This window comes from Cyrtonyx montezumae, unplaced genomic scaffold, assembly GCF_038088225.1.
Source record: "Cyrtonyx montezumae isolate F1298 unplaced genomic scaffold, pur_monq_1.0 scaffold_17, whole genome shotgun sequence".
In the NCBI taxonomy this organism is placed as follows: Eukaryota; Metazoa; Chordata; class Aves; order Galliformes; family Odontophoridae; genus Cyrtonyx; species Cyrtonyx montezumae.
The window spans coordinates 3,118,433-3,145,822 of record NW_027071903.1 but is presented as its reverse complement, the minus strand read 5'-3'; the positions used below and the strand labels follow the sequence as shown (position 1 = coordinate 3,145,822).

At 36.6% G+C, this 27,390-nt stretch overlaps 1 protein-coding gene across 1 annotated transcript in view; it reads left to right on the top strand.

Annotated features, from left to right (window-relative positions):
* The window catches only part of WWOX (WW domain containing oxidoreductase), a 465,049-nt gene that overhangs the window by 104,099 nt on the left and 333,560 nt on the right, over positions 1-27,390 (top strand). The window contains exons 7-8 of the mRNA XM_065733128.1: positions 10,625-10,810; positions 14,424-14,688. Of these exons, the coding sequence (XP_065589200.1) occupies positions 10,625-10,810; positions 14,424-14,688 (451 nt within the window). The remainder of the gene's footprint in view (positions 1-10,624; positions 10,811-14,423; positions 14,689-27,390) is intronic.

The window sequence follows — 27,390 nt, the reverse complement described above, 5'->3', positions numbered from 1 at the left end:
TTTTTACTGTCATTTGTGACACTCTTTTAGGACTCCTGGCTCCTTATCTCTTGGTAGGTGTCTCGTTGGCTGTTTCTACCAGGAGTGGCTGACTTTCACCTCTTGTGAAGACGGTACTAAGGTCTCAGTGGACAGCAGGAAAAGAGATCTCAGTACCTAAGAGCTAAATTTGCTCAAGTTATTTCTACTGTCTGTTTCTAGTCTTTTCCCCTCTGCTACTTTTCAGCTCAGGCAGTTGACTGAATGTCTCTGTTAAGGAAAATCAGATAAATGATCTGTTTATAATAATGTTCTGGGCTAGGATGGATTTGGCATTAGCTGCTTTTTGTGCAGTTGGATGAGGCAGACAATCCAATCTTTCATATTAAGCTTTTGGAACTAAAAACACTGAATTGGATCTTCTCTACAGTGAGTGGGCACAATGTGAGGAATTATGAAGTTGGTATTAATCCCACTTCATAGACAAATGACTGCCTTCCTGTGCTTGTATGCAACATAGCATTTAAATCTAGCCAGCATCAGTGTCTGGCTGTTCATGGGCTGCAGGGTTTGTAATTTTTGAAAGAACTTTATATTTGATATTTTGGTCATCACACATTTGACTGCAGCCAGCATGGGTTAATTGTAAAGGAGAGCTAATATCTCAGCCCTAAAATGTCCAGGGTTGGCACTGATTTTTTGCCAGTACTCACAGTCATTGTGTCGTGCTACTTGCATGATCCTCAGCATAAGAACTGTGACACGATCAAAACAGCAGGCAGAAATAAATAAAAAAGTTGCAGATGAGATTTTGTGCATCTTTAGCTTTGAGTGGTGCACAGTGCTACTTGGTCTGAAGTAATGTTTTCTTCAGCCAAACAGTAAAACATCAGTGTAATGTTCTCTGTGTTTGAAGAATAAACTGAGATTATCCAGAAAAAAATTGCTTTACTTCAAATTAAAAAAAAATAAAAAATAGCGTTTGCCAATAACTACTACTGAAAATGTTCTGAATTGGAAGCAGCATTCACAGTTATGCAACGCACAATTATGCAGGACTTCTGTCTGTAGATTTTCACTGCTCTTTCTTTCCTATACTTTAAAATAGATTTTTTTTTCTTGTGGTAAGAATTGGCATATGCTAACAGTTTATTAATTTATACTGTGTACAGGAATACAGAAAATACAGCAGTTATGGATTGTGGTCCTCCATTTGGAACTTAGACTCTTATTATTTCCCCAACCAGACCCAAAATGGAGAGTGCCAAATTTTCAGTTGGCCTCCTTAACAGAGGCCACAGACTCCATGAGTACATTCATTTTTCATGCTGCAACCAGAAGTGTTGTGAAACCTTGCAGATGCAATTAAGATTTCTGAGCCTGCTATAAATTCACCTCAGAATATTATTTTTCTGGATCTTCATGTATGATGACTGACATATTACATGCTTCATATTTTTTTTAATTGTAAGTTAACCACAATTAAATCATAGATGTTGTATGATGAATTCTATCTGTACCTATAAATACATATGTAAAAATGGAATCTGTTCAGCAAGTTGCTTCATAGACAATTTAAAGGGTCCATAAAAAAATGAATACATGATTTAAATGTATTATTAGTGATACTTTTATGCCAGTACACCTAACAGTTCTGTAGCAGAATTATCTTTGTTAGAGACTATTGTTTCCAATGCATGATGTTATTCAAAGTATGAATATATTTTCTAACCTGCAGAGATCTTTGAAATTTTATAGACATACTTCTCGTGAATTACAGCTAGAAAGAGTTGAGCTATTAAATTTGTCTTTTGAACTCAGAATATGACTTGCATTCTAACAGTGCTACTCAGACACAAACTTTTGGACAGCATTGCATATTTTGAGATAGTAAAAAATATCCACATTGAATTAAGTACGAAAGCATGCATAACTTGGAGGTTACTGTTGCAGACAGCATGGATCTTAAATTTAAATAAGATCAAAGTTTGACTGAATTTGAAACATTCATAATAATATTAGAGTGAAACACTTTGTTTTCCTTATGTGGTGGTACTGTGCCTTATTAAAGCCTAGGGATTGGCTTTCTGAATAAATATATTCTTTCTTTCCTTCCTTTTTTGTTTTCTTTTCCTTCTGTTTTTAAGCTCTTGTGCACGATTACACTATTATAGTAGCATGTGTCAAGTCATGTGCATCCAGAAGCTATTTCCAGTAATTTTTTTAAAATTGAGAATCCTTCAAGCTTAATCCCTCCCCTACTTTTGCTAGAGGTGAGAGAACATGGTGTTTTCACCAGATCACCTCATATGCTGCATTTAAACACAAGAAATATCTCCATTCTCATCACTTTTTCTTAAAGTAAAACTCTATATTAAAATAAAGAGTTGCCAGTTCACTATAAGTACATCTGCAAAAAAAATTAAATGCAGAATAGAAAGAATGATTGGTGCTTGCACAGTTTTATGACTAAAACTGGACTGCCTAAAATTTGTGAACTTGCCTCTTGTCTTTGGAGGGTTATCCAGGTGTCTTCCTTAAGTTACAGTGAAAAGAGTCTCTCTCCTGCATTTGGCATCTGAAGATGTGGGGCTGTTTCTGTTTCACTCGGTACCTGAATTGGCTGTTTTGGTTGGCTCAGACTACATCTAGCTCTTCAGCTTTGGAAACAAAATGGAGAGTGAAAAATGAGACCAACTGCTTTAGAAATATATATATATATATATTGATTCCTCTTTAATGTGTAAGCAAGAAGATACTTGAAGCTATGTTTGGTAAAATCTCAGCCCCAAATTTCAGCATAATCTATAATGCTGATGGGAGTGCTGTCCCTCAGTTGGTGTCAGGGAGGACTACTAGGCTACGTTCATCTTCAGAGTCAGAGCAGACAGAAGTGCCATGAATGTCACTGTGGCATGGATCTGGGCTCTGATTCTGTACTAAGAAAGAAGATCAAAACAGTGTTCCATTAGTTATTCTAGTCAGCTGTAGATGTGGAGGTGAACAAAGGGATGAGTCTGCAGGTATGCTCAAATGCCCAAACTGCAGTGGACGAATGAGGGAATGAATTTCCAGAGTCCAGAGTTATTTATTTAATAAGGAAACTGGAACCAAAACTCTGCTCACTGGTGACTGCTCAGAGCAAACCATTAGCGTCGTTTCTTCTTGTATATGCTGGCTGGCCCAGTAAATACCTTGTTATTTTCTGGAAAATGATGTGGTTTGGGCAGAAGGAATGGAAAATATCGCTTTGCCACCACCACCCAGTCCACAATTTGGTGGTTAATGAGTGCTCCTGAAAGGTACGAGATGAAGGTTTGGAGGCTGTCAGATGGTCATACACAGCAGCATGTAATTAAGCAATGGGGATGGCACTGCTACCAATGGCAGCAGCATTTTGTAAAGGGCTGAGCTTGGCTTAATTCCTTAGGATTTGAAAAGTGGCCTGTGAGACTCTCAAAAGAAAGGAAGCAGCTTGAAACAGACATGAATCAGATGTTCTTGAGAAAATTTAAGATTTGCTTTGTCCTTCTAATTTCTTTTCTGACTTATTCTAGCCAGGTACACGTTAAGACTGTGAACCCCCAGTGGCCTTCTGCTCAGCACACTGGTGGGCTTGGTTCCCATTCTGAGCCGTGTCAATGCCAAAGTCTATGACAGGTCTAAGGTGGCTCATTGAATGTTTTAGAGTCCACTTCAAATGACTTCAGAGGCACAGCTTTTTTACAAAGTTCCAAAAGATACATCAGCTACAAGGGGTGTTCTGAGTATCTAAGGAAGTAAAATATATATGACTTAATATGTCTAATTGAAATCTATTCTGTTGCAAATAAAACAAGGGATTTGCAGCAGTATAGCTTAATGGATTTTAAGATTTGTGTTTAAATGGTGTTGTCTTCTAAAATTTCTGAAATAGAAGACAAATGTCTTTATTCAATTCTGCAAGCATTAAAATATATTTAGTTAAAACTTTTCTATGGGAGATAATTAAAACACATGAAGGCAGAGTCTTCTGGCACTTGAGTATGAATGCTTTACTGCTGACATTAGACAGACTATGAATATGCCACATGTGTCTTAATCTTAGAACAAAAAATTTTGCGTTATACTCTGCAAAGGTTGTATTTCTTCATTAGCTGCTCCCAAGGCATCAAAAATCCCAGAGGATTTCAAAGGACATTAATTTTTATCACAACATGGAATCTTTCAGGTCTGAATGGCAGCACACAGCTGCTGTGGGCTTGATTACAGCTCTATATTTCTCTGGGCAAAACAGAGGAAAGAGTTGTCAGTGGAAAGTGAAATGTTCAGAATGCATAAAGTGTTTTATTGTTTAAACGATCAACTGTGGTTCCTAAAGCATATTCCAAGAGGTTAGTTGTTTTCAATGGAAAATACCACAAATATGTTATAAAAGTAGTAACTGGACTTTCTTGTGAGTTGTAGCTTCCTTTTTTTTTTTCTTTTTTTTTTTTTTTCACAGCCATATAGTGTGTACAAAAGAAATTTGTATCTTTAGAAGTACACATGAAAATAACAGATCATTTCATGGTTACTGCAAAACGAATGTTCCTTTAGAGCTGGCTTGTGTTCATTAGTAACAGCATGTGTATGTTTGTAAATGATGCTCTGCTATTGGGATTTTGAAAAAGATAGAGTTGTCCCCATGTGAATTGCTGAAAGATAAGAAAAGAGAGAATTCCCAGATTCTACATATTTTGTAAGTATTAGGGATATTAACCAGTATTAGGGATATAACCATAATAATAATAAAAAACTTAGCCCTCATGTTATACCAGAGCTTGAGAAAAGGAAGAGGAGAGTGCAGGGTGGAAATACTGAAATGTTGAACAGATACAGAAATTAAGTTTCACAGCTCTATTTTATCCCCTTAATACCCTAACCCATCACCAGGAACTTCAAAATCCATATGTATGGAGGCATTTACAGGACTAACAAAGATGCAACATTTTGACTGTGGATAATGTAGGTTTTTGGATGGATTTTGGTGTGAAGTGCAGTCCTGAAGAGGCACTGGAGTTAGAGGCACTAACACTTTTTCATACCAGTTCCATGAGTACAGAGTTTCCTGTCAGAGATAATTTAGGGTTAGATTAGCGCTGTGCAGAAGGAAATCTACAGCTGTGGATAATGGGCCCCAAAAAGGCAAAAGTTTCCCTGGTATGAGCACAGTGGAAGAAAGAAACCCCCACGTACACATGAAATGTAATTCTTCCTTCTTCGTAAGAGATGAAGTATATCTGAACAGGAAGAGGAGGCTCTAAGCTCATGGATTGAGTTCATTGATCCTTGTTCAGAGGTTTACTTCTTCTTACCTTCAAGAAAATGACGGAGTAATAGCATATATTCAGACTGAGCTAATCCCCGGGGTGGTAGGAAGGCATCTGTCTTGCAGTTATCACTTAGAAAGTAAGTATTAATCCAATTCAAATTGACCTTCATTTAAAGTAAATAGTTTGTCATTAAAAGACAGTGGTTTACTAGTGTGATGATGGAACAAAATGTATGTTAAAAGTTCCCAGTTCCTCACATTTATAGTATCACATACCATGACTGCAGTGTATAAAACAACAAAATGTAGGAGTTGGATCATGTCAGTAACTTAAACCTCATCCATACTTTTCTTTTAATATGTGCAATCTGTGAAATTCTTACTAAAGTAAAATGTTAAAATCTGAATTTGGATCATTTTTGAAGGAAAATAGCTTGGTCGGTGTAGGTGTTGCTAATGTCAGTTTGGCAGCATTAAAAATGTTTTAGATGTTAACGTTAAAGTATGTGATTTGTTTTGGTTCTAAATTTCACTTTAGAAGTTTAAATTTAGATTTTTACAATAGTGGAAATTGCTTCTGCACCTCCATTGATTAAAAAAGTAGGGGTCTCTCCAACTTTCCTATCACCTTAGAACTAAAATGGTTGAAGTTGTCTTCAAAGGACGATCGCTTATTAATTTCTGGAGCTGTACGATATGAGGGATTTTTTTTTTTTCTGTATGTTTGAGGAAACTAATACAGAGAAAACCTGGACTAATGGATGTTTTCTGTTTAGATCTAAACCTATTGAGACCTTTTTTCCTTCTCCAAACTTTTATCAAACTGTGCAATCAAGATTTTATAGAGGTAATTAATAATGACTGAGAGATGGTTGACCTATATGACAGTATGTAGATGATATTTTATGAACATACAGGAGCAGCTGCTCATAATTCCCATGTATTAGGTATGAAGAGAGAAGCAGAACAATTTCAGTCCATTCCCATTAATCTCTTAGAAATGGGGCAGAAGTATTTGCTGATCAACAGTGTCAAATCCTGCAGAGAAATCCAGTTGGAAGAATTTGAGAGAATTTTACTTGCTTATAGCTGGAGGTCATCCATCAGGGCTCTACATCCTGTGTTAGTAGCTTGACTTAAAATGAAGCCTGTCTGACAAGGATCCACTATTCTGTGAGCTGACAGGTGGCAATAGAAACTATTTTTGGTATCTTTTCAGTTAATGCTCTCAGAAAAAGGAAAGTTAGGCATGCACTAAGCATTCATTTCCAAAATTCATATAGTTAAGCAGTGCTTTTTAGTGTGTATTTAAGTTTTCATCAAATAGTAAATATTTTTGAGTGGATGTTGTATCAGGCATGGTACCAGGATCTCCTGCTGCTCTTTGACATTTAGTGATTTCCTGGTTCTCAGTTTCCCGTTGTTGCTTCTTGCATGAATTCCAGAGGAATTTCTGGAGATGCTTGTTATCTCATTTTTGTTTCATTTTGTTTTCTGGGGAGCCATATGACTGCATTTTGGTTATCCGCTTTGTGAATATAGACCTCTCCTCACAGAAGTACTAGCATTTTCTGGCTCTGAGAGAAAGCAACCTGTGTGTTCAGAGTTATGGGATGGAACACTGTGGTGCACTGTGACTTCGTTTCTTTATGGAAGAGAAGTCACATCTCTCTGCCTTCTTTACTGGCCGTGACATAGGTCTACAGTTGCTTATGGGACTTGGGGGATATGGCAAAGCCTTTTCTGTTGAATTTCAGTGTAATTCCAAACAGTGTGAACTTTTCAAATCACTTGAGAAGTGCCCCAGATGGTGTGACATTCTGCTTCATGGGAAGATTTGAAAGTATTCCCTTTGCATAATTTCTGGTTAACTATTTCATTGCATTTGCAATCGGAGAACTCCAAAGCCACGAACTCTGTTGACATTTTGGTGGTGTTTGTTTAACCTCCTAGTGCACAGGCTAACATTTGTTGAAAAATATTATTCTTACCTTTGCAAATCATCAGTAATTAATTCCCTTGGAAATATCTACTGCTGCACATAGCCAGCTTGGGAGACTGCTGACAGATCATAGTTTTACATTAGGCACTAACCAAATTGATTATTACCTTTTGTAACTCACTGATTTATAGCAGCAACTTAATTTCTGAATCTCTCTAATGTATTCACTTTTTGTATTTTAAAATGATGCAGAGCAGTTGGATTGCTTTGTAGCTTCTAATGGTGAATTTAGCACAGCATGCAAGATCTGAATGACTTGCCTGATACTAGGGTTAGTGATGTGTCACAGGCTTGTGAAGTGTACGAGATATTCAGTGATTTTTAGCAGAGATATTCACAATTAAAAATGTCCTTATTAATTCTACATGCTTTTTAACTTTCAGTAAATTGTAGCTACAATTACCAACATGATGAGAGTTTCCTACAATTGCTGTGTAGCTTGCAGTTTAAGCAGTATATTCTCTAGTCTCGGTCATGCTGTGAATGAGAAGAAACAGCGACTACATGCTATGGTGGAGCAGCTTATGTTCAACTCCCAGTACATACTTAAATTGTAATGGTAGAACACATTAGCTCACTTGGTGTGATGTAAGTCACTGACTGAAGACATTTTAAGGAGACATAGGGGTAAATTTGCAAAACACTCTGGAAGGTTTTAACTATACAGAGTTTCCAGAAAGATCAAGTAGGCGTCGTGGTTAAAGGGAACAGCTTGGTAATGTCAATACTAAGAAAATTTTCCATTGCCAGTGACATTTTTTGTTAGTCTTAGTTGTGCCTTTGATGTAGAATTACAAACTACTTGAAACCAAGGAGAGATTTTTTTATTTTCTTTTTCCTTGGGCTCAGGAGGAAGCCTAATGTGGATCACAGCAGTGTTTTTAATGAACTTGTGAAATCAAGGTCATAGTTCTGCTATCACTTAAAAGTACTCCTGTCATAAAGCAAAGGTATGGTGCCAGATGTGTGGTGTGAATTGTCAAGTATCTTAAAAATTTTGTTCCTGCATAATGATACGTTCAGCGATACAGAGCTCTGCACCACTGAGATTAGAATCTGTCATCTGTGGCTGAAATTCATAACCACACGATGGCTGTTACAAAGGTAATGTGAAATGGCTATGCAGTCTCATTTTCTTCCTGGTGTGCAAATGTCCAGATCACAAAAACTTAGGTGACAATTTTCAGTAATTGGACCTTGGTTAGCAGTGAGACGAGAGACACTGATGGCTTTGTAAATGTGGATCCAGATCTGAGAGGTGGTTCTTTCCGAGCTAAGATGATGTTCAACAGCAGTAGCTACTGGTGCAGCCCTTTAGGTTTCTTTTCTGTGAGGTTTAACTAGAGAAACCACTTTTAAACCATTTAAAAACACTAACGCTGATTACAAATATGGGTATTACTTTTTCAGTAGCATATTCATTTAAAATGTCTCTGTATTCATTTTTATACTTCTTCACAGATTTTTAATTAGGGTAGTGTAAGTATTTTTAACTTTACAGTCTCTTTAAAATTCGTTACCTTTATTAAAAAAAAATAGAACAAAATATTCAGAAAATAGAAAGCTCAAAACTGAGGCATAATTTTCTTTCTTTTATGAAACTATTTAATGCACTTACAATTTAAAAGCGATTCTCTTTTATAATTTTATAATTTTAGAATCCTCTTTTTAATTAATTAAGCTGAGAGATTTAGGTATAGAGTGCGTGTTTTGCCTCTGGTAGTTACTGTGTAATTAGTATTAATGAAGGGTATTACAATTTGGATAGGTGAAATATACCGTTGGTTCATTTGTGTGTCCTTTCTGTCTTACTGTGGTCTGTTATTTCGTACTACGTATAGCAATTATCACATAAAGTCAAAGTCTTTCGATACAAATATGCCACATTTGCTTTCTCAGGGAATGATGATGGTATTTTCTGTATTACTGCAGTACTCACGTGCTCCAGTTCTCAAAGAGGAGGCTGTTATACCGAAAACAGCATCTATGCTGAAGAAACTTGTTCCTTTTCCCAGGAGATTTACAAATCTGTAAATAAATTCTTGCCAGAGCTTTTCATAAACTTTCAGAAGGGATGATGAATCATCCAGAGTTTCCCCACATGCATTCTCAGACTTCATGAGGCTTTGTTTTCCTCTTGGCAGATGGATCTTGAACAGGCAAGATGAACTTGAGTTTAAAGCCTTTTGATAAAACGTGCCTTAAAGGGTTGGATATCTTTTTAAAAATATGGTCTTTTGTACCCCAGCAAATAGCCTGATCGCTTGGTGTTGAGTGAGACAGCAAAAGCACTACCTTTGTGTGAAGTGTTCTGAGCAGGAAGGGAGAACCTTGCCTTTAAAAGGGCAGTCCCTTTTTATCTTCAGTTTGTTTTGCAGATGCAGCATGTGTAGGAAGCTATTACATGTATGCCACTGCCCAAAAGGAAAATCAGAAATTCAGCACTTCAGAAAACAAGCTCCCAGAATACAGTGATGTTTCAGCCTGCATTTGAAGCTTTTTGCTATTTTTTATTCCCCAATTTGACACAAGTACAGATATTAGATTCTTAACTTCTTGTAAAATCATGCTACACTGGTAACTTCCAAACAGGGTCACAGTTGAAATTTATTCTAATAAAGACATGTAGCTTTCTGCTCATGTCAGTGATGATGCACAAAAGCCTTAGCACTCAGCTAAGGTGTGCGTGATTCTGCCAGAAATGGTTTTGAAATCTGGACTATCAAAATCAGGGCTTTCAAACATGCTTGAAGGATCCTAGATTTAGTCAGGTCTGTTTGACAACCTGGGCCTTTATTTTTCATCTTCTTTTCCACAATTCCACTTGCACATGCTCAGACCTGAGGTATGTAACCATGTAGGAGAAGGTCTGATGCTGGGTCTCCGCTCTGCTACGTGTAGGGCTGTGAGGATTGCTTGAACTGAGGACAAGCAGCTGTTTTTCCTAGTTGTGCTCTATTTGTTGTCTTCAGGCTTACATTGAGTGTTTTCTTTTGCATTTGTCACTGAAGTTCATCCACTGCAGTGAAGATGAAATAAGCTGGAACAGGCTACCCAAACAAATGCAGCAATATTAATGTTTTGGTGCTAGAGTTGTGCTTCATTCTTCTTTAAATGCACGTTTTCAGAGGTGATAGCAGCACTGAGTGCCTCAGCAGTGCCCTTTGTTGTGCTCTGTGTGGAACCAGTAACCAGCAGTCCTGGCCTTCCTCACACAGCTCTGCTCTGCAGAAGTGATGCCTGCACCCCGTGCGTGCCCTTGATTCCCACAGGAATGCAGTGAAGCTCATTTCACTGAGCTACCTTTCTCTAGACGCAGTTTTAACCCTTAATACTTTTGATTCTTCTAGGCCTCTTCACATCCTGATCTGCAATGCCGCCGTGTTCGGCGCTCCGTGGTCCCTGACGGAGGACGGCCTGGAGTCCACCTTCCAGGTGAACCACTTGGGGCACTTCTATCTCGTCCAGCTGCTGGAGGATGTCCTGCGCCGCTCCTCTCCTGCCAGGGTGGTGGTCGTGTCCTCAGAGTCACACAGGTTGGTCAACCTTAGCTGTGGTTTGGGTTTAGCTGAGGTCTGCCATCCTTAAAACAGAAATGGCGACGGCGGAGCTGTATAAGTTTTAAAAAAAGGAAAGGCCCTGATCTAAAGCATTTGTTGTTTGAATGATCTCCTTTTTTAAAAACAGCACTGCCAATGTCTGTGTGCTGTACTGCCATATGTAAAGCATGTTCTAGTTTGCAGGTATTTTTTGATCATTCTTTGTACGAATGCAGATTTTCACCACATATCAGACCACTTATTGATTTCGCTAGGAGATGGAATAATAATTGATTAAATCTGAATGGCATGACCTATATTGATTTGTCATTCAACTACTTCAACATCTTACCAAGAAGAATGTGCAGTTATTTTAGTAGGAGAAACAATGCAATTAAAAACTACTAGATGAAATCCAATTGTTTTATAATGAGAAATTAGGGAATTCAATGCAGACATTAGCTGCATAATGTAACTGGGAAATAGTATAGTTAATACATATTAGAACACTGGCCGTGCCTCTTTTGGTGAGAGTTTTAATTAAAAGATTAGATACTCGTATTTCCTACTGTCATGGGAAGTACACTTGGCAAAACAGACATGATGAGCTTTGCTTATTTTCAGTTGTGCTTGAAGTGTTTGTTTTAACAACTGAGAAGAAGGTTTTGATATAAGTTAAGAGATCCTTGTGCAAATTGGAGGCCCTGATTCTGAATTTTATAGAGTGCAAACCACTTACTGGCTTCTGATTTAGTTCAGGGACTGTTTGATTAGACCTATAATGTCCAACTTTAAACACTGTCGTTTATTTCTATTTCACTTCTGGTCATGTGTAACATCTTTAGCAAACCCAAAGAAAGAATATGTGAGCAGTGTTTTTTTCTTTTCTTTCTTTTTTTTTTTTTTTTCCTGCCTTCATATTTCTGAAATGTTTTAGTGACCCAGCACGAGGCTTATTTTTTTAATCATGTTTCCATAAAGTGCAACCCCAGGGACCTGGTAGAGAGAGACCAGCCAAGGGTCAGGCTGAAACCTTTATCACTTCCAAACACAGGGGCTTATGGTATAAATGACACACTGCAGATAGATTTACTTTTACCATTTTAAATTTATGATGGCTGAAATGAAAGAAGCAATAGAAAATGCCAGTAATAATCCTCCCCGGTGTTAAAAGACATGAAATGTCTAGTAATTAGGTGGTAACAAAATCTGGACATCCTTATCTTTGCAAATCACACCAGGTCTGTGAAAGCAAGTAGCAGAGTCCTGTTAGGAGTGAGGGAGGCTACTGCAGGGCAGGCAAGATAGCTCTAGAAATAAATCTGCCAAGTCCAATCACTTGCCAGATGTGGATGGCACAATGGGATACGTATAAATGAGCTGTTATTTAATGGGAGATTATGTCGAATTGTCAGCTCCTTGTTCCCCTTTGTAAGTTTGTGTCTGATGGTATTTTAAATGACATCTTTGTTTTTCACTATGTTAAGTGTTATGTGTAACTGGGGCTCACAGCTCTGGACATCTTTATCTGTATTTTCAAAAACATTATTTGAAGTTCTCACTGCTAATTTTATAAGATCAGACAAGGTCTATAGAAGCCAGTCAAAAAATAAGTAACAGTCTATGAGTAAATTAATTAACACATCTACTTGATTTCCCCCTTCTTCCAATTCATGTCATATCTTAGCATTTACAATGATTGTTGTAAATAATTCTGGTTTTGCCCCTAATCAGTTTAATGGCAGGAAGCTGGTGTAAGGAGTTAGTTTAGACATTAGGTATTATTGAGTTGTAGTACTTTCTGACCTACTTGAGAACTCTGTGCCTTAAACTACGTTGTAAAACAGAAGTGTTGGTATCTAATTACTTCCATAAACCTTGGCTAGATCTTTTAGCTGGAGTCAAGACCCCCTGTTAGGGGGAAAATAAAGTCCCATGTTTGCAAAAAATATTATACTGGGCTGCTCCAAGGCAATATATTTATTTGCCTCTCTTGTTACTCATTCTTTTTAGATACTTATCTGGATTCAGCACAAATGCAATGTGTTTAAATAAAGCTTTCCGTACTCTAAGCACATCATATTAAAATCAGAATAATAAGTGGGTTGACTTTCCTTCTTTCTTTATTTCTGTGTAGTTAATTTGATTGTACAGTCCTTATCCTACTGAATTCAATGAGATTGCCAACATAAGTAGGATTGACTCACTTGAAGGATAGGACTCAAATTATGCCTGTGTGCTTCCATTGTATGGTACACAAAAAGTATTTTATTTATAGATTATTTTTGGTGTCCTAAGTGGTTACTTGAGGAATGAATATAGGAAATTCCTCCCAGAATAGCCCTGTTAATTTCAGAGAGTTAATTTCTGTGGAAGAGAATTTTTGTTGTTGTTGTTTAAATTGAAGGGCCAATTCTGCAAGATATAGGACATTCTGGGTTCCTCTTGAGTTCAAATACTGCAGTTGCTTTTCTCTAAATGTATTATAGTCCTGCTCTCAAAATGGATGTAGAAATTCCAGCTGATCTCTTTGTTTCTGGATATGAGATGCAAAATTAGTAGATATTTTAAAACATTTTTCCAGTGTGTACTATAATTATGTTTATCCCTGTTCTCCCTAGCTGATTCTGAAAATTCAGTATTAAAAAGAGCTTGCTAAATCTGTTTTATTTTTAGTAGCTCTTCTGGGTGGAACATGAATCTGTACATGAATCTGTAACTAAATATAGTACTATTTTCTAATATTAAGATAATCTAGTAAATTGATCGATCAAAATTGTAAGAATTGGAAAAAATACTATATGAAAAATTCCTTTTCTTCATTTAAAAGTCTTCAGAACATTCCCTACTTTGTTCTACTTTGTTATTAAAAAAAAAAAAAAAGAAACAAACAGCTGGTGTTTAATGACTCTGTCAGACCCAATTAAAAAACATCAACTAGTTACTTTGATTTGTGTTCAGCCATGCCATGGGTATACTTAAAAACATTATACTCTGCCAGAACTCATTTTGGCTTTGTTTACGTTTGTCTCTTAAACATATAAGACTATTGATGGCAAGTTACCAAGGTTATAACCCCTTTATATTCATCAATTTTTAATCTAAAAGAGTCTAAGAGGCAGTAAGACTCATCCATAGTTACTCGAACACTTAAATGAAAGTGTTCAGTATATGATGAAATAATCAGGGGAACAGATGAAATGGAAGGATGCTGTTTTTCTCTCTTTCTAAAACAGTGCTATTTTATCCTACATTATTTCTTGCAAGCTAATCGTGCTTTTGTGGAACGATGGCAAATTTTCCTTTTTTGATTTAAAAGAATGAAATTCATAAGTTTATACAATGCTTTTAAATCACTAATGCTTTTTTTTTTCCCAACTCTTTTTACTTACTGTTTGTGTTAGCTAATCATTCAGAAATTTTACTGCTATGTATGTGGGGCTATTCCTTGAGCCTTGAGTGATTTCCAGTACATACTTGCAAGGGCCAAATAAACTGTTGTTTTATTTTGATGCTGGCCAAGTTCTGCTTAGTTATCTACATTTTATGTTGTTCTTAACGAGAGCAAAATTAACTCTGGGGTATCTAAGGTATATTTACTGTTTTTTAGATTTACAGAAATTAAAGACTCCTCTGGAAAACTCGATTTCAGCCTGCTTTCTCCATCTAAGAAGGAGTATTGGGCTATGTTGGCCTACAATCGTTCCAAACTTTGCAATATACTGTTCTCCAACGAGCTGAACCGACGCCTTTCTCCCCATGGGGTGACGTCTAACTCAGTCCATCCTGGAAATATGATTTACTCCTCCATCCATCGTAACTGGTGGCTGTATACCCTGCTGTTTACCTTGGCTCGACCTTTCACCAAATCCATGGTAAGTGAATGACTTAACAGTATTTTACACATCTTCAATTTTCAAACCACTGGAGGAAAGTTATAAAATTCCAGATGTATGTATTTGCTTTGACCTTTTGCCTTTTATAACTACAACCTTGATTTTAATGACGAACAATGGTAAGATCATGAGTGGTCTAGAAAAGGTTACTTCAACCATTTTAGATCAAATTTGTCAATCTGCTTTAAAGGTACTGTGTTGGATGGATTTAGTGTCTCCCATGTTTGAATATATGATTCTCACTTGTTCTGACTAAGGTATTTGTGTATTTTAGGTGTGGGGTAGTTCAGAGTTACTGCTCTACTCACTATGTATGTAAAACATCAAAAAACTTCTTTGGTTTTTAAGTGGAACATGCTTGACTGCATTTTTTATGTAAACAGATGTCCTAGTTAGAAAAGATACTACAGACATTATTAATGGCTGAGGGAAAGTGCTTTCAGTGGTAAAAGCACCTTCATTCATATTTAAAAGTAACAACAATGATTTTCTTGATTCTTTTAAAGCACTAAAGGCAGTGGGGGTTTTCCCTTTGTCTTTACACTGGATTTTGGTTTGGGACAGTGATGCAGTGAAAGGCTATGCTATTCTTTCATAGCAAATGTTTTATTATATTATATTATATGTTATATATTATTATATTATATTATTAGCTTCATTATATAAGATATTTCAGTGTCTCCAGTGCTTGGAGGAGGTTACTTATATCTCTTAATCCTCTGACACAGGGTACTTTTAAGGAGTCCAAGAATAACTTTTACTTTGTTGAGAATTGGCTTCTTTTTAACGTTGTAGACTGTTTCTTATCCATTTATATTTTTTTGTGACAAAGAATGGTATTCCTAGAAGGGGAACAAGTGGAAGGGGGTATCCCTTGAATATTTGCAGCTAGGAGTCAGGGAAATTTAAAAATTAATGCCCGTGCAGAACTTGATGGATGTACTAACAATGAGCCCGTAAGAAGAGTCTTCACTCTTCTATCCTGCATTTTGTGGCAAGTATGTATCCACAACGTACATCTGTGCACTTGGTAAGTGAGCATTTTGGCACCTTGAGACAAATAATAATGTCATTATTTCAGTAGCATGATTTGTGATCAAAACTTTTACAAATATGTCTTTGCTGAGTTAAAGATAGCTTATAACACAAATTCTTTAAGTTCTCCTGAGAATGGATTAATGTATATTATCACCACACAGTGATAACAGTCTGTGGAGCTTTTATGAATTGTTAATTTTATTTCCTCTGACATACTTTCGCAGAGGAACTTTTTGTGTTTGTTGCCCATGTGAACTTATCCTCTGAGGAACGAAATGAAACGAACTGATGTTCATTTTGAAGTCTTTACATTGGAAGATTTTTTGATAGATAGTGTCTTATTTATGAGTGGTATGTAGAAGAGAATACAAAATACAGTACAAAGGATACCAGCATGAAGAACAGTGCACTCTATTCTAAGCCTGATTGCTTCAGTTAAATCCTTTGGTGGTGAGCAGCAGTGGAACAAGGGGCAGCAAGCTGAAACTGGAACATGGGAGGTTCCATACTAACACAAGGAATAACTTCTTTACTGTCAATGACAGAGCACTGGAACAGGCTGCCCAGAGAGGTTGTGGAGTCTCCTTCTCTGGAGATAATTAAGACCCACGTGGCTGCCTACCTGTATGACCTGCTGTAGGGAACCTGCTTTAGCAGGGAGGTTGGACTTGATGACCTCTAGAGGTCCCTTCCAACTCCTACAGTTCTCTGATCTGTGCTTGTATATAATTCACAGACCATTTGAATGTTTGATGGTGGATATGGGGAGGATAAACATTGGTCTTGAAAATCACTATGATATTCATTTTTATATATTAATCTGTATCACTAACCTTATTGCTGACTTTGCTGAGGATGTGACTGTGGGCTTCTACTCAGTGTTTGTGAGGCATCTCACCTCAGAGTTTAGGTGAGCTTTGTGGTCAGAATAGTTACCATAGAGCTTGAAGCTGCAATCTTGAGGTTATGAACTGTATGTTCATGTGATTTGCAAGGATGTCTGCATTGCACAATGCAGAATGATGCAGCAACATTTCAAGTAGCTACTACTGAGCTGGATCCAGACCAGGAACTAGGAGATCCATATGAAGTCTGTGTGAAAAGAGGTAAGACTTATCAGCTCAGGAAGGTGCCTTGCACATATATCTATGCTAGTTTTAAGCTCTGAGGTGGTAACTTTACTGAATTATTGTGGCAGTTGGAGAGCTTAACCCTGCTGGAGCCAGTGTGAAGTTCTTTTGAACTGTATGGGCTCCTGGACTTTGTACAGACACATTCACACATGCACATATATATGCAAATGTATGTACATACACACATGTGCATACTGGCAGCAGTTGCACATTGTAGATATTAACTGTGATGTTTTACAACTATTTTTGTAGTAAAAGTTGTTAACAAAAAGTAATTAGATCTTCAATTTGTATTTTACAAAGATGGATTTACTACATTTGGTGATAATGATGGATAGTTAGATTAATGCACAGTTACATCTCTTTTGGAAATGAAATTACATGCAGGAGAAAATTAGAAAGTACATTTGATTCCCTGCTAGTTGCTATAATTCTTATGTTCTGCCCAGGCTCTGTGTTGCTACAGAGAGCATAAGACTTTGTGCTTGCAACTTAGTTGTCATTATTTTCTGTGGCTCTTAGAAGTTTTCTGTGTGAAGTTTCTCTACTGCAAATCATAGCATTTTTGTAACTGTTTTATTTCCAAGAATGAACAAGTATACAGCATGTATCTGAAAACATTTTTTAAATGTAGATATCTTCTTGAATGTTGAATAGTTCCACCTTGGCTGCCAGAGATGTAATATTTTCTCCAGAAATGCCTGTTTTTACGTAGTATGAATCTCCATTTTTGGGAGAGGTCACGCAGCCTCTGACACGTGGCTCTTGGGATACTCAGTATGACAGGATTTAGCTTAGGAAATGCTGCTGATAGCTCTTCAGCTTTAGTTGATACCCTGAGGCACTGAGAAGCAGTATTTTAGTGTCAAACGTTTTTATCTGTTTGCTGTTACTTGGTGTAACTGTGGTGACCCAATTTCAATAATTAGGACACTTTACAAAGTCAGGTAATTTTTCAGCTCCCACTTAAGGAATAGTGTTGTGGGCTATCCTTCTTACACTCTGGACTTCCTAAAAAGAACAAACCTACTTAGATAGCAGCCAGTGGCTCAGTGTCTACATGGAGATAGTGATGAGTGGCATCCTCCAGAGGTCAGTGCTGAGACAAGCGTTCTGTAATGTCTTCATCAGTGACATTGTCAGTGGGATTGAGTGCACCCTCAGCAAGTTGTGGATGACACCAAGCTGTGTGTGTGATCAACGTGACTGAGGGATGGGTTGCCATCCAGAGTGACCTAGACAGGCTCGGGCAGGAGAGCCTTATGAAGTTCAACAAATCCAAGTGCAAGATCTTACACCTGGGTACAGCTTCAGTTTACACTGAAACACGCTATCCAGAGAGGTGGTAGATGCCCAGTCCCTGTGTATATTCAAGGTCAGGTTGAACCAGGCTCAGGGCAGCCTGATCTAACTGTCATAGGCAACTCGGTTTAGACTTCCTTCCTATGAATCTGTGGTATGATTAGTCTTTCTTTCAAGTATGAGGCTTTTCAGTATATAATTTCAGTTGATTTTGTTAGTGGTTCATATCTTACTGGAAGAAATGCAACTTTATGTTTCTAAAACTGTTTGAGTGCTTATAGCATAAAAATTACGATTTGTTTGTGATGCTTATAAATAACTTTTCTGTTGAATCACAGAATGCTGTCTGGGAGCTTTTGAAACACAGTACAATATTGATATTACTGATGGATATAGGTGTAAAGGACGTACTTATAGTAAGTAGAGTGCTGGAAACTGAAAGACTTCAACCTTTCTCCCCCCCCCTTCAAGACCTAAAATATACAAGGATTTGTTAGAATTGGAGAACAAGTATTTTTTGCAGAAAGCAATAATTGTGAATAAATTGCTGTTTTATTACTGTAGTAACTGCAGCTCTACTAATGTTCAAAGGATCTCTCTTTTACTTACCTCTTTATAGTTACTCAGTAAATCGGAGAAGCTAACAATATAATTAAGTGCAAATTGAAACAAGTGCCCACTGTAAATAACAAATTGGAAGGGAAACTCTGAAAGGAACACAAACATTGGCCATGCAGGTGCTCAGTTGATTTGATCTAAGACTTTTGGACTTTTTTTTCTGGTGTGGTTGTTTCTTCTTTTTTTCGTCAGCCTCTTTTTCCTTTTCTCCTCTTTTTCTTTCTCCTCAGTTCTAGAACGAGGTAGCTTTTTTTTTTCTTTTGAATTAATGCTAGTCATTCAGAGTCCTTTTTTTTTTTTTTTTTTTGCTGGTTACAGAAAAGAATACAATTAAATAAATCATAAGTTTTCTGCTTAAGATCAGTGTCATCTAATGTCACCTGCAGTTGATTTTGTGACTGTACAATGGCATGTAAAACAAGCAGAGTGCCATTATCACACACTTACGATGGTCTTACATAGAACCAAATATTTTTGTTGGCAGGTTACAGAGCAGAAAGAGTATCATGTGCTGGAGTAGCAAGAGCTTAACAGATGTTTCAGTGAACTAAATTTTCAAATCCTTTTACATTAAGAAATGGCCATGGTTTGTAGAAGTGCTGAGACTATTGGGTTACATTTCCTGTTGCAGTGCAAAGCCAGTCGTTGTACTAGAGTTTTAGCAGATGTATTATGTCCTTTTAATGGTTGGGAATAAAACATTGGTCCTGTTGCTGAGAGATAAATTACAACTAGAAGAGCTCAACCTGTCACCCTTAACCCTCCAGTTCGCTACAGTAAGACCATTCTGCTCTTAATTCTTCAGTGTGATACTTGATCTATACTTTGATTTCCATCTCCTCTCCAAAATACAGCAGCTTTTCAGATTTAGAGTTTGCATTTAAAGTATTTGCTATTGAGAATTATAAGGAATACTGTTAAGGATTCCATAGTCCTCTGCATGTCTTAGGTGATGTAAAATAATGAGTTCTTGATGTTTTTCCAGGAGTGTCTTAGGTGATTGGCTCATGTGGGCAGGTGGAACCCCATATGCCTACAGCTGCTTCAGTGGTTTTGCTTTTGCCATGTGTTGAAAGTGCCTAAACTTAAATTTCTTGTGATGATTTGCACATCAACTTAGAAATGCAATTCTGGCAAGAAATGAATCTTCACCTACAGAGATGTATTGCTTCTTCTTAATGGTCACTCACATCTGTTTGCTTTGATAGAAGCCCATAAAAGGCCGTCTGCCTTATCATCTCTTTTCCTTCTCCTCTGTTCTTCCCTGAAGAAGCTAGAATAACCCTTAAGTTTACCCTCTTTAGCTAAACATTTTTGCTGTCCAAAGATCTGTGTGGGCTTTGTTGAATTGCTCTTGGCTTCTGTTACTGAATTCACAGTTCAGGCCAAATTCTGCCCTCAGCTGTGCATGTGCAACTTCAGAAGCAACTTCTTGGGCAGGGTGGGTATATGTGTGTTTCAGACTAGAATTTGGTCAACGTTTCCTGTGTAGGACTTTTCTGAAAATTCATGGGGTTTCTTGAAAAGCAACGGGCAGTTCACTTGGAGAAGACTTTCTCAGTTTATATTTGATCTAAATGACAGTTTCTTTTCTCAAATGGAAGTTTGGGCAAAAGGTGAAAGCGTGAAGGGGGCTAACTGTCTACTGAATATTAGCATCTGTTGTGGAGCGTGTTATTTATTCTGGAAAGATTATAAATCACACGTGGAATTCTCCTGGTTTCATGTATTGATGTCTAGAGTGTAAATTTTCAACTTATGCTAAGCAACAGCTCTCCTTTTTAACACGCAGCTTTGTGGAGTGTAACTCTAGCAACATGGAGGGACAGTTACTGTGCCAAGCCTTGACAGTATATGCCTCCTCACAGAACACTGTCAAAGTATAAAATGGGCTGCATAGGGTAAAAAGAAAGAAGGCAAGTGTGGGAGAATAATTTGACTGATTGTGAAGGGATGGTAAAGCAATACCCCAAAGCAGTTGTTAATCATTTTGGAGGGACGGTAAAAAATTCTTCCACATGCTTAGAATTTGTTTTCTATCTCATAATAAAATATCATGTAAACTAGCTTATTATCAAACCTTCCTATTTTAACTTCCTGCTAAAGTAAGTGTAGCATGAAATGTGAGGGTAAATTAAATCTGTCCCCCATAACCATCACCACAGGAATGGAAAGTCATTATGAAAACCTATCCGCAGGCCAAACAGACCAACTCAGGGTCTTTGTGCAGAGCAGTGCTTAGGGAGAGTGGTGGCTGAGGAATTTGCTATGTCCTGCACACCCTTGAAGCTCTTTGTGGAGCAGCTCTGTTACATCCCGGAGTTTTGTGGGGGAAGTAAGGAATTTCTTCCTCTCTCCCCAGATCCTTGCAGAATTTCAGAATGTCCTGCCAAGTATGTGGGCTGTAAGGCAAGCATAAGTTTGGTCCGTAACGTTTTAAGTTACAAGTAATTAAATTAGAATTTGAAATTAAAAAGCACATTTTCCTATTTTCAGCCTGAAAAAACTTTCTTGAATTAGGGAGCTATATATACACCTTGTGGAATGTCTGCATACAGGTTTGTGTTGCCCACAAATGCTAATCTGTGCAACCTCACATCCAACCCCAGTCTGCTCTCTGGCTTGAAATCTGGAAAAGATTGGGCTCATAGGTAGTCAGAAACATAGAACAGAATCTCCTTTTCTGAAATCTGTGGAAAGTCAATCTCACATTCAATTAGTTATTTTCATTTATTGATTCAAATTGCACTGTTTAAAAAAAAACTTCCTTTCTGAAAATTGAGGGTGTCAAATTTGTGGGTGTAACCTCCTTTACAAACAAAATTTTGAGTTCTTAATGAAAGATCCTTAAAATTCTTTTTGTTTTCCTGCTCTGGTGTGATTTGTCTGTAATTACTTTCTCAGATGAAAGTCTCAGACTTTCCTTCACTGTAAATTTTCAGATATGTTGTTTTGTAGTGCACAAAAGAAGATTTCAAGTTACTTTTTTTCTTTTTATTCCTTCTCTTTTACTTGCCATAAGTTGTAGAGCTTGCTGCTGCTGCAGAGGTGCCATGCAGTCTCTGAGCTGTTATCTAGCACCAATCTACACAGAGTATATTTGAGAAGCCATAAGGAAAGAAATTTCAGTTCTGTGTGAGCATTGGGGTGCTTCAGTGACAAGCAGCCAAACAGGAAATTTAGCCTATCTTTCTTCCCTTTACTTTTGTATGTCATCACTAGAGAAGCCATTATAAATTTGCCTCATCCTTTCAGTGGTGTTCTTGAGACCCCTCGCTGCACTCCCATACCCTTTGGTTGCAGTCTGTGTAGTTACTGTGGATGAAGAGTCTCAATCCTGCCTCTTACCCCAGGGTTTCTCATTTGTGTGCCTGAGCAAGGTCACTTAGACAGTTTGTTGTAAATAACTGTAGGATCCAGACCTCTTTAGTTAACAGCTAGCACATAAATCACAGGGTTATTCATTTTCTTTAATAACAAGAGAATAATAGAGATAAAATTTTTATGAATGAGGTATCTCTTATTAAAAGCAGAGTCAAGGCAATACAGTTCATTTATAATGATCAAATGATCTTCTGCAGATAGTCTAAAAAGTTCATAGTCTCAAATATTCTCAGCAATAAAACTTGTGCTCTTACCTGGCAAATTAAAAAATGCAGACTTTGAAAACTCATCTAAATTAATGATTTCTAACTGTTTGGATAGACCAATAGCTGTGTGTTGTCTGACTACTATGCTTTTCCTTTTCTCTATCTCAGTAAATAGTTTCATCTCAACCCACGAGTTCTACTTTGCTTATGTTTTTTTCATTCTCTCCCCCATCCCACTGGGAAGGGGGGAGTGAGAGAATGACTGTGAGGTGCTTATGTGACAAGTAAAAAAAAAAAAAAAAGAAAAAGAAAAAAAGAAAAAGAAATAATATGAGTTAAGGTGTAAAATGGCAAATTTGTGTTTTAAAACTGTTACAATCTGCCATATTGTCGAAGGAGAATGGATTAGTGGTGGAGAGATGAGGGCTTTTATGAGCTGATGGCTTGACTCAGTAGTTGTGCTTTGTTAGTGTGCTTTTCATCTGCTAATTCAGGTTTCTTGTTGAAGTTTGATCCAAACCCTTTTTCACTAGTGTTTTTTGTTGTTGAGGATGTTTTCCCAATATACATCTTCAGTTTTGTGCTAAAATGAAGAATCACATTCAAACTCCTCTTATATCCCTAATCTTTGGACTGGGGACCTTCTTGTCCAAATCTTGCTTTAGAAAGCTAAAACTTCTAGATAGCTCTTTAAAAGAAAGCAAAACTGCTGATCTACACATCTACTATTCAGAGAAACAAGGTTTTTGAGCAAAAGTTAATTTTTGTCTCTTTGAACTCTTAAAGTTAGGTTCATATGCCTTGATTTGAGATGGTAAATAAAACTCATTGAATTACATAATTGTGCATTGTTAGCCTGTACCATTTTGAAAGTGTAACTCTCAGAGCAATATAAATCTTGTGGATTCTAGAACATGGTTTATCTTTCTTTACATTTTTTGAAGTTATGAATGGACAGATGTTCAGGAAACCTCAAGCTTTTATTGGCTGTGCTTAGAATAGATGAAATATCAAGTTGTTTAAAAAAAATACAGTGTAGAACCTATTTTACAGAGCTATCATTTACATAATATTCCTTAATTGGAGGACGCAGTGCTTAGTGACATTACCATTCCTCTAGAACTCCTTGGATATCTGAGGTACTTTACCATAACATGGTCTTTTCATTCCTCTATCATCTTTGAAGAGGTGCCATACCACTTTAAACAGTTCACCAATCACTTTTGTATGATGGATTCTCTTTAATCATTTACATTCAGAGAAAGTCAAATATTCCTTAGGAAGCCAAAGTAATCTAACAGAATGTGTAGTGTTTGTGCAGCTGGATATCTTATTTATTTGAATTTCTCAGGGAAGTCTCTTCTGACTTTAGAAAAAAGATGGAAGAGTAAATAGTGACAGCGTCCAAGTAATCTGAGCTAGAAAGTTCCGTGTTTTAGAGCAAAGTCATTAAAAAAGTATATTTTCAATGTCCAAAAATAATACAGTATATCAAACACAGTATACTACATGATGTTTTTTCAGTACTTTCTCACTCTTTTTACATATGTATGTGTGTATGTGTATGTAAGTAGGTATGTATCTATATAAATGAGAAATATGTGTTTTTTTAATGTTTAATATTCCTGAATCAGTGAACACAGAGTCTGTTTTCCTGAAAAATCGATTCATCTTTATTTATTTATTTATTTATTTATTTCTGTGTGACATGTCATTCATCATCACGTTGGCATGCCCTGGACATAATAGCTGCATAAGTGAATTAACATTCCTGAAAACTTCCTGGCAAGAAAACTATTGAAAATGTGCAAATGTACATGTGAGTCTGTAAAATGTGTCCATCTAGGCTTCTGGGAGACTTCTTGCTGTGATACTAGCAGTATTTCTTACTGGTGTCAGTTTTTTCTTCAAAAGTTTATTCTAGTATGTTTGAGTCTGTATACACATAATAGATACCTATTTTTTTTTTTCCAGATGTACATGTGAGGGAAGGCATGTAGCTTTTTTGTGTGTGTTATGTATGTGAATGTAGTAATTTTCATGTTTCTAAAGGCAAGACTTAAAAAGCAGGATGTTCCTTGGCCAGCTTGGAGCACTGGCGAGATTCCCTCATGGAGGGAAATGGTCTGTGGTTGCTGAGGCTGTCCTAGGAAGAGTGTTTTTAATTTTTCCACTGGATATTCACTAGTGTTTTGTAGTTCTGTACCTTTCACTGTATACCACTCTCTGGTATTTATGGAGGAAGATAGTTAAATCCTGTTCAAATCCTGAATTTCTTCTGTAGTTCTTTTCTTTTTAATCATCATTTTTATTATTATTATTATTATTAGTTTTCAGTTTTTTTTCTGGGTAAAAAAAGCATGTATGTTTTTGTATAGAAAAGTGAACATCGTGCTTAGTTCAGTGTTGATCTGCATAGCAAATGATCCAGTGCACATTAGTTTAGCTATAATCTGTGTGAAGATTTGTAATTAGAGAGTTTCAGAATTTCCTTAGCTTTTCAAGTTTCCTTACAATATTGCAGCATTTATACTTTCCAGTCTCTATTTTGCTGTCTCTAGTTGTTAGAATAGTAGCATCAATTTTTTCATTTTTACAAGGGAAGATGACAGTAAATATAAACATCATAGTCGAATTTCATCCATTATTTTAGTGACAACATATTTTTGCAATTACTAAATATCACTGTGGATATAGCACAGTCTTCTATGCTTGCCAAAAAAAATCTATGGAAGATATTTAAGGATTTTATTAATTTCAAAAGCGTCACATTAAAATGAGATAAAGATAGCAATATTGGATGATGTATCTTATATAAAAGTATAATCATTTCTGAGATATAGAAATAATTGTTTATCTTGGAAATCAAGATCTACTTGTCCTGAATACACAAGGCAGATTTGACAGTACTGTGGGTTCATCTTTTATAGCTGTAGTAGAGTTGACTTGTCTAAAAGGACTTCTCATAAATGTTCTGCATCTGAGATGGTAGTTTAATGTATATGCAATAGATATTGTTCTTAATTCAGAAGAATTTCAAGCCAGGCATAAAAGTTCAACCTTGCTATGAGCTTACTCATATTGGATCCCACCACTGTTTGCCTGTTACATTAATAATGGATGGCTGCACATACAAATGGCTGGAGAGATGCTTAACTGGTCACGAAAGTATTTGCTCACCTTGGGTACAAAACAAAAAGGAAAAAATTTGAAAATCCTTCTGCTGAACTGGTACGCAGTTAAGTTTTCTGATTGAATGCTGTACTGCCGTTATTGAGGGCACCACTGAGGAAGACTGCAAGATATCAAGCTGAAGTACACTAATACTTGGAAATGTTAGGATTAATTTTTTTTTCACTTTAATTCAATGCTCTTGAATGTAGGTTGTTTCGTTGTTTTTTTCTCTTAAGGTCACCTTGTCTGCCACTGTAATCTATTAATGAATGTAATCAGCTTTTTCTTCATATTGCTAGAAACTTGGTATGAGTATTTCTTAGCGCTGAACAGCACTACAATTAAAATGTTGTCCTGAAATGTCAAACTTGCTTTATGATGAATACTACCAGTACAAGAAAACTCATTTAGCACTTCAAATAAAACAACTGTCTTGGCAGGTTTTTATGATAATGACTTTGTAACAGTGTCATTTAGAATCTGATCGTCTCCTTATGTCAAATAGTTCGTCTCATCTGATCACTTGATACACTGTTGATCTAACACTGTTAATTAAAGGAGCAGAGGGAAGGTCTGCAAAGGATTACTGGGCAGCCTGTACCTTGTAGGAAGGGAATTTCTCCACTGAAGTCATATATCATATGTAAGCTAAAAGTGAGTTAACTTGTTTTGCCGAGAAGAAAGATATTAGTATGAGTTGCGTGATTTTAGAGCTACACTGATGCTGTTTTCTGAGCTAGTGTGTAAAAAGTGAGTTTCTTTCCCAGCTCTCTCACTGAAAGTAGTGGTTTTGTATTTGTAAGAAAAATATATGGCCTGAGTTTTTAATCCTTTGATGAGAAGTGTATATGATTTTCTAACTTCTAAGGGAATTATAGCAGAAAATATCAACGAGGCTAACAGTTCCACTTGAGATGTAGTATTTTTGGTCTCCTTTTGGCTTTCTTGCCAAGGAAATGTTTAAATATAAAATGTCATTTTATCAAACTACTGCATCACATATATATTTACTCAATTGACAGCAATGTGGTATTTTAAATGGCCTTTGTCTCAGGCTAATTATGCCCTTTAGCATACAGCACAGACTTCGCTTGTCTTGTAAAATCAAAAACTGTGCAAGTATATCTAAGGTTTGCAAAGCTGAACACACAGCTGAATGCTTTTTCTGTTGTCAGGATGGAACAGAAAACCCATCAGAAAACTTGTCAGTGTCAGTAGTAAGGATTCCTCTAAATGCTAAACAATATATATTTTTTAAGTTAGGAAAATCTTACCATAACAATTTTAAATATCTGTAACTTTTTGTTTTGCCCAAGGTATCAGCAAACTATATACTGAGTAGTAAAACATAGGGTTGCACAGCAAGAACAAAATTTGAAGACAGTAGCTTTTTTTTTTTTTTAATCAAATGACCCTTCCTCATTGTGTGGAGTTAAAAAATTCATAATTTGTTTAGTTACAAAAGAAATACTCTTTTTTTTATGTTAAACAAATGTAATACACTTAAGTGAAGAAACTGCTGTTTCCTCCTGATGATGATGTCCATTATTTTTCCTGTGAATTAATATTGTTGGGATTTTTTTTTCAGTAGAAGAAGTATATTTTGAAAGATTCACAGAAAAATATTGTACTTTTCTTTTTCCCTATGGAATTTTCTTCATCATGTAAATAGCAAGAGAAATGATTTTCAGATTACTGCAAAGGACAAGTCCTTAGATTTCAGGCTCAGCATAGGAATCTTTAGCCTCACAGATAACTGTTTCCAGAATTTCCTAGGGTGGTCATAAATACATTGGTGAAAGCTGTTTTCTGGTTTTCAGTGCAGC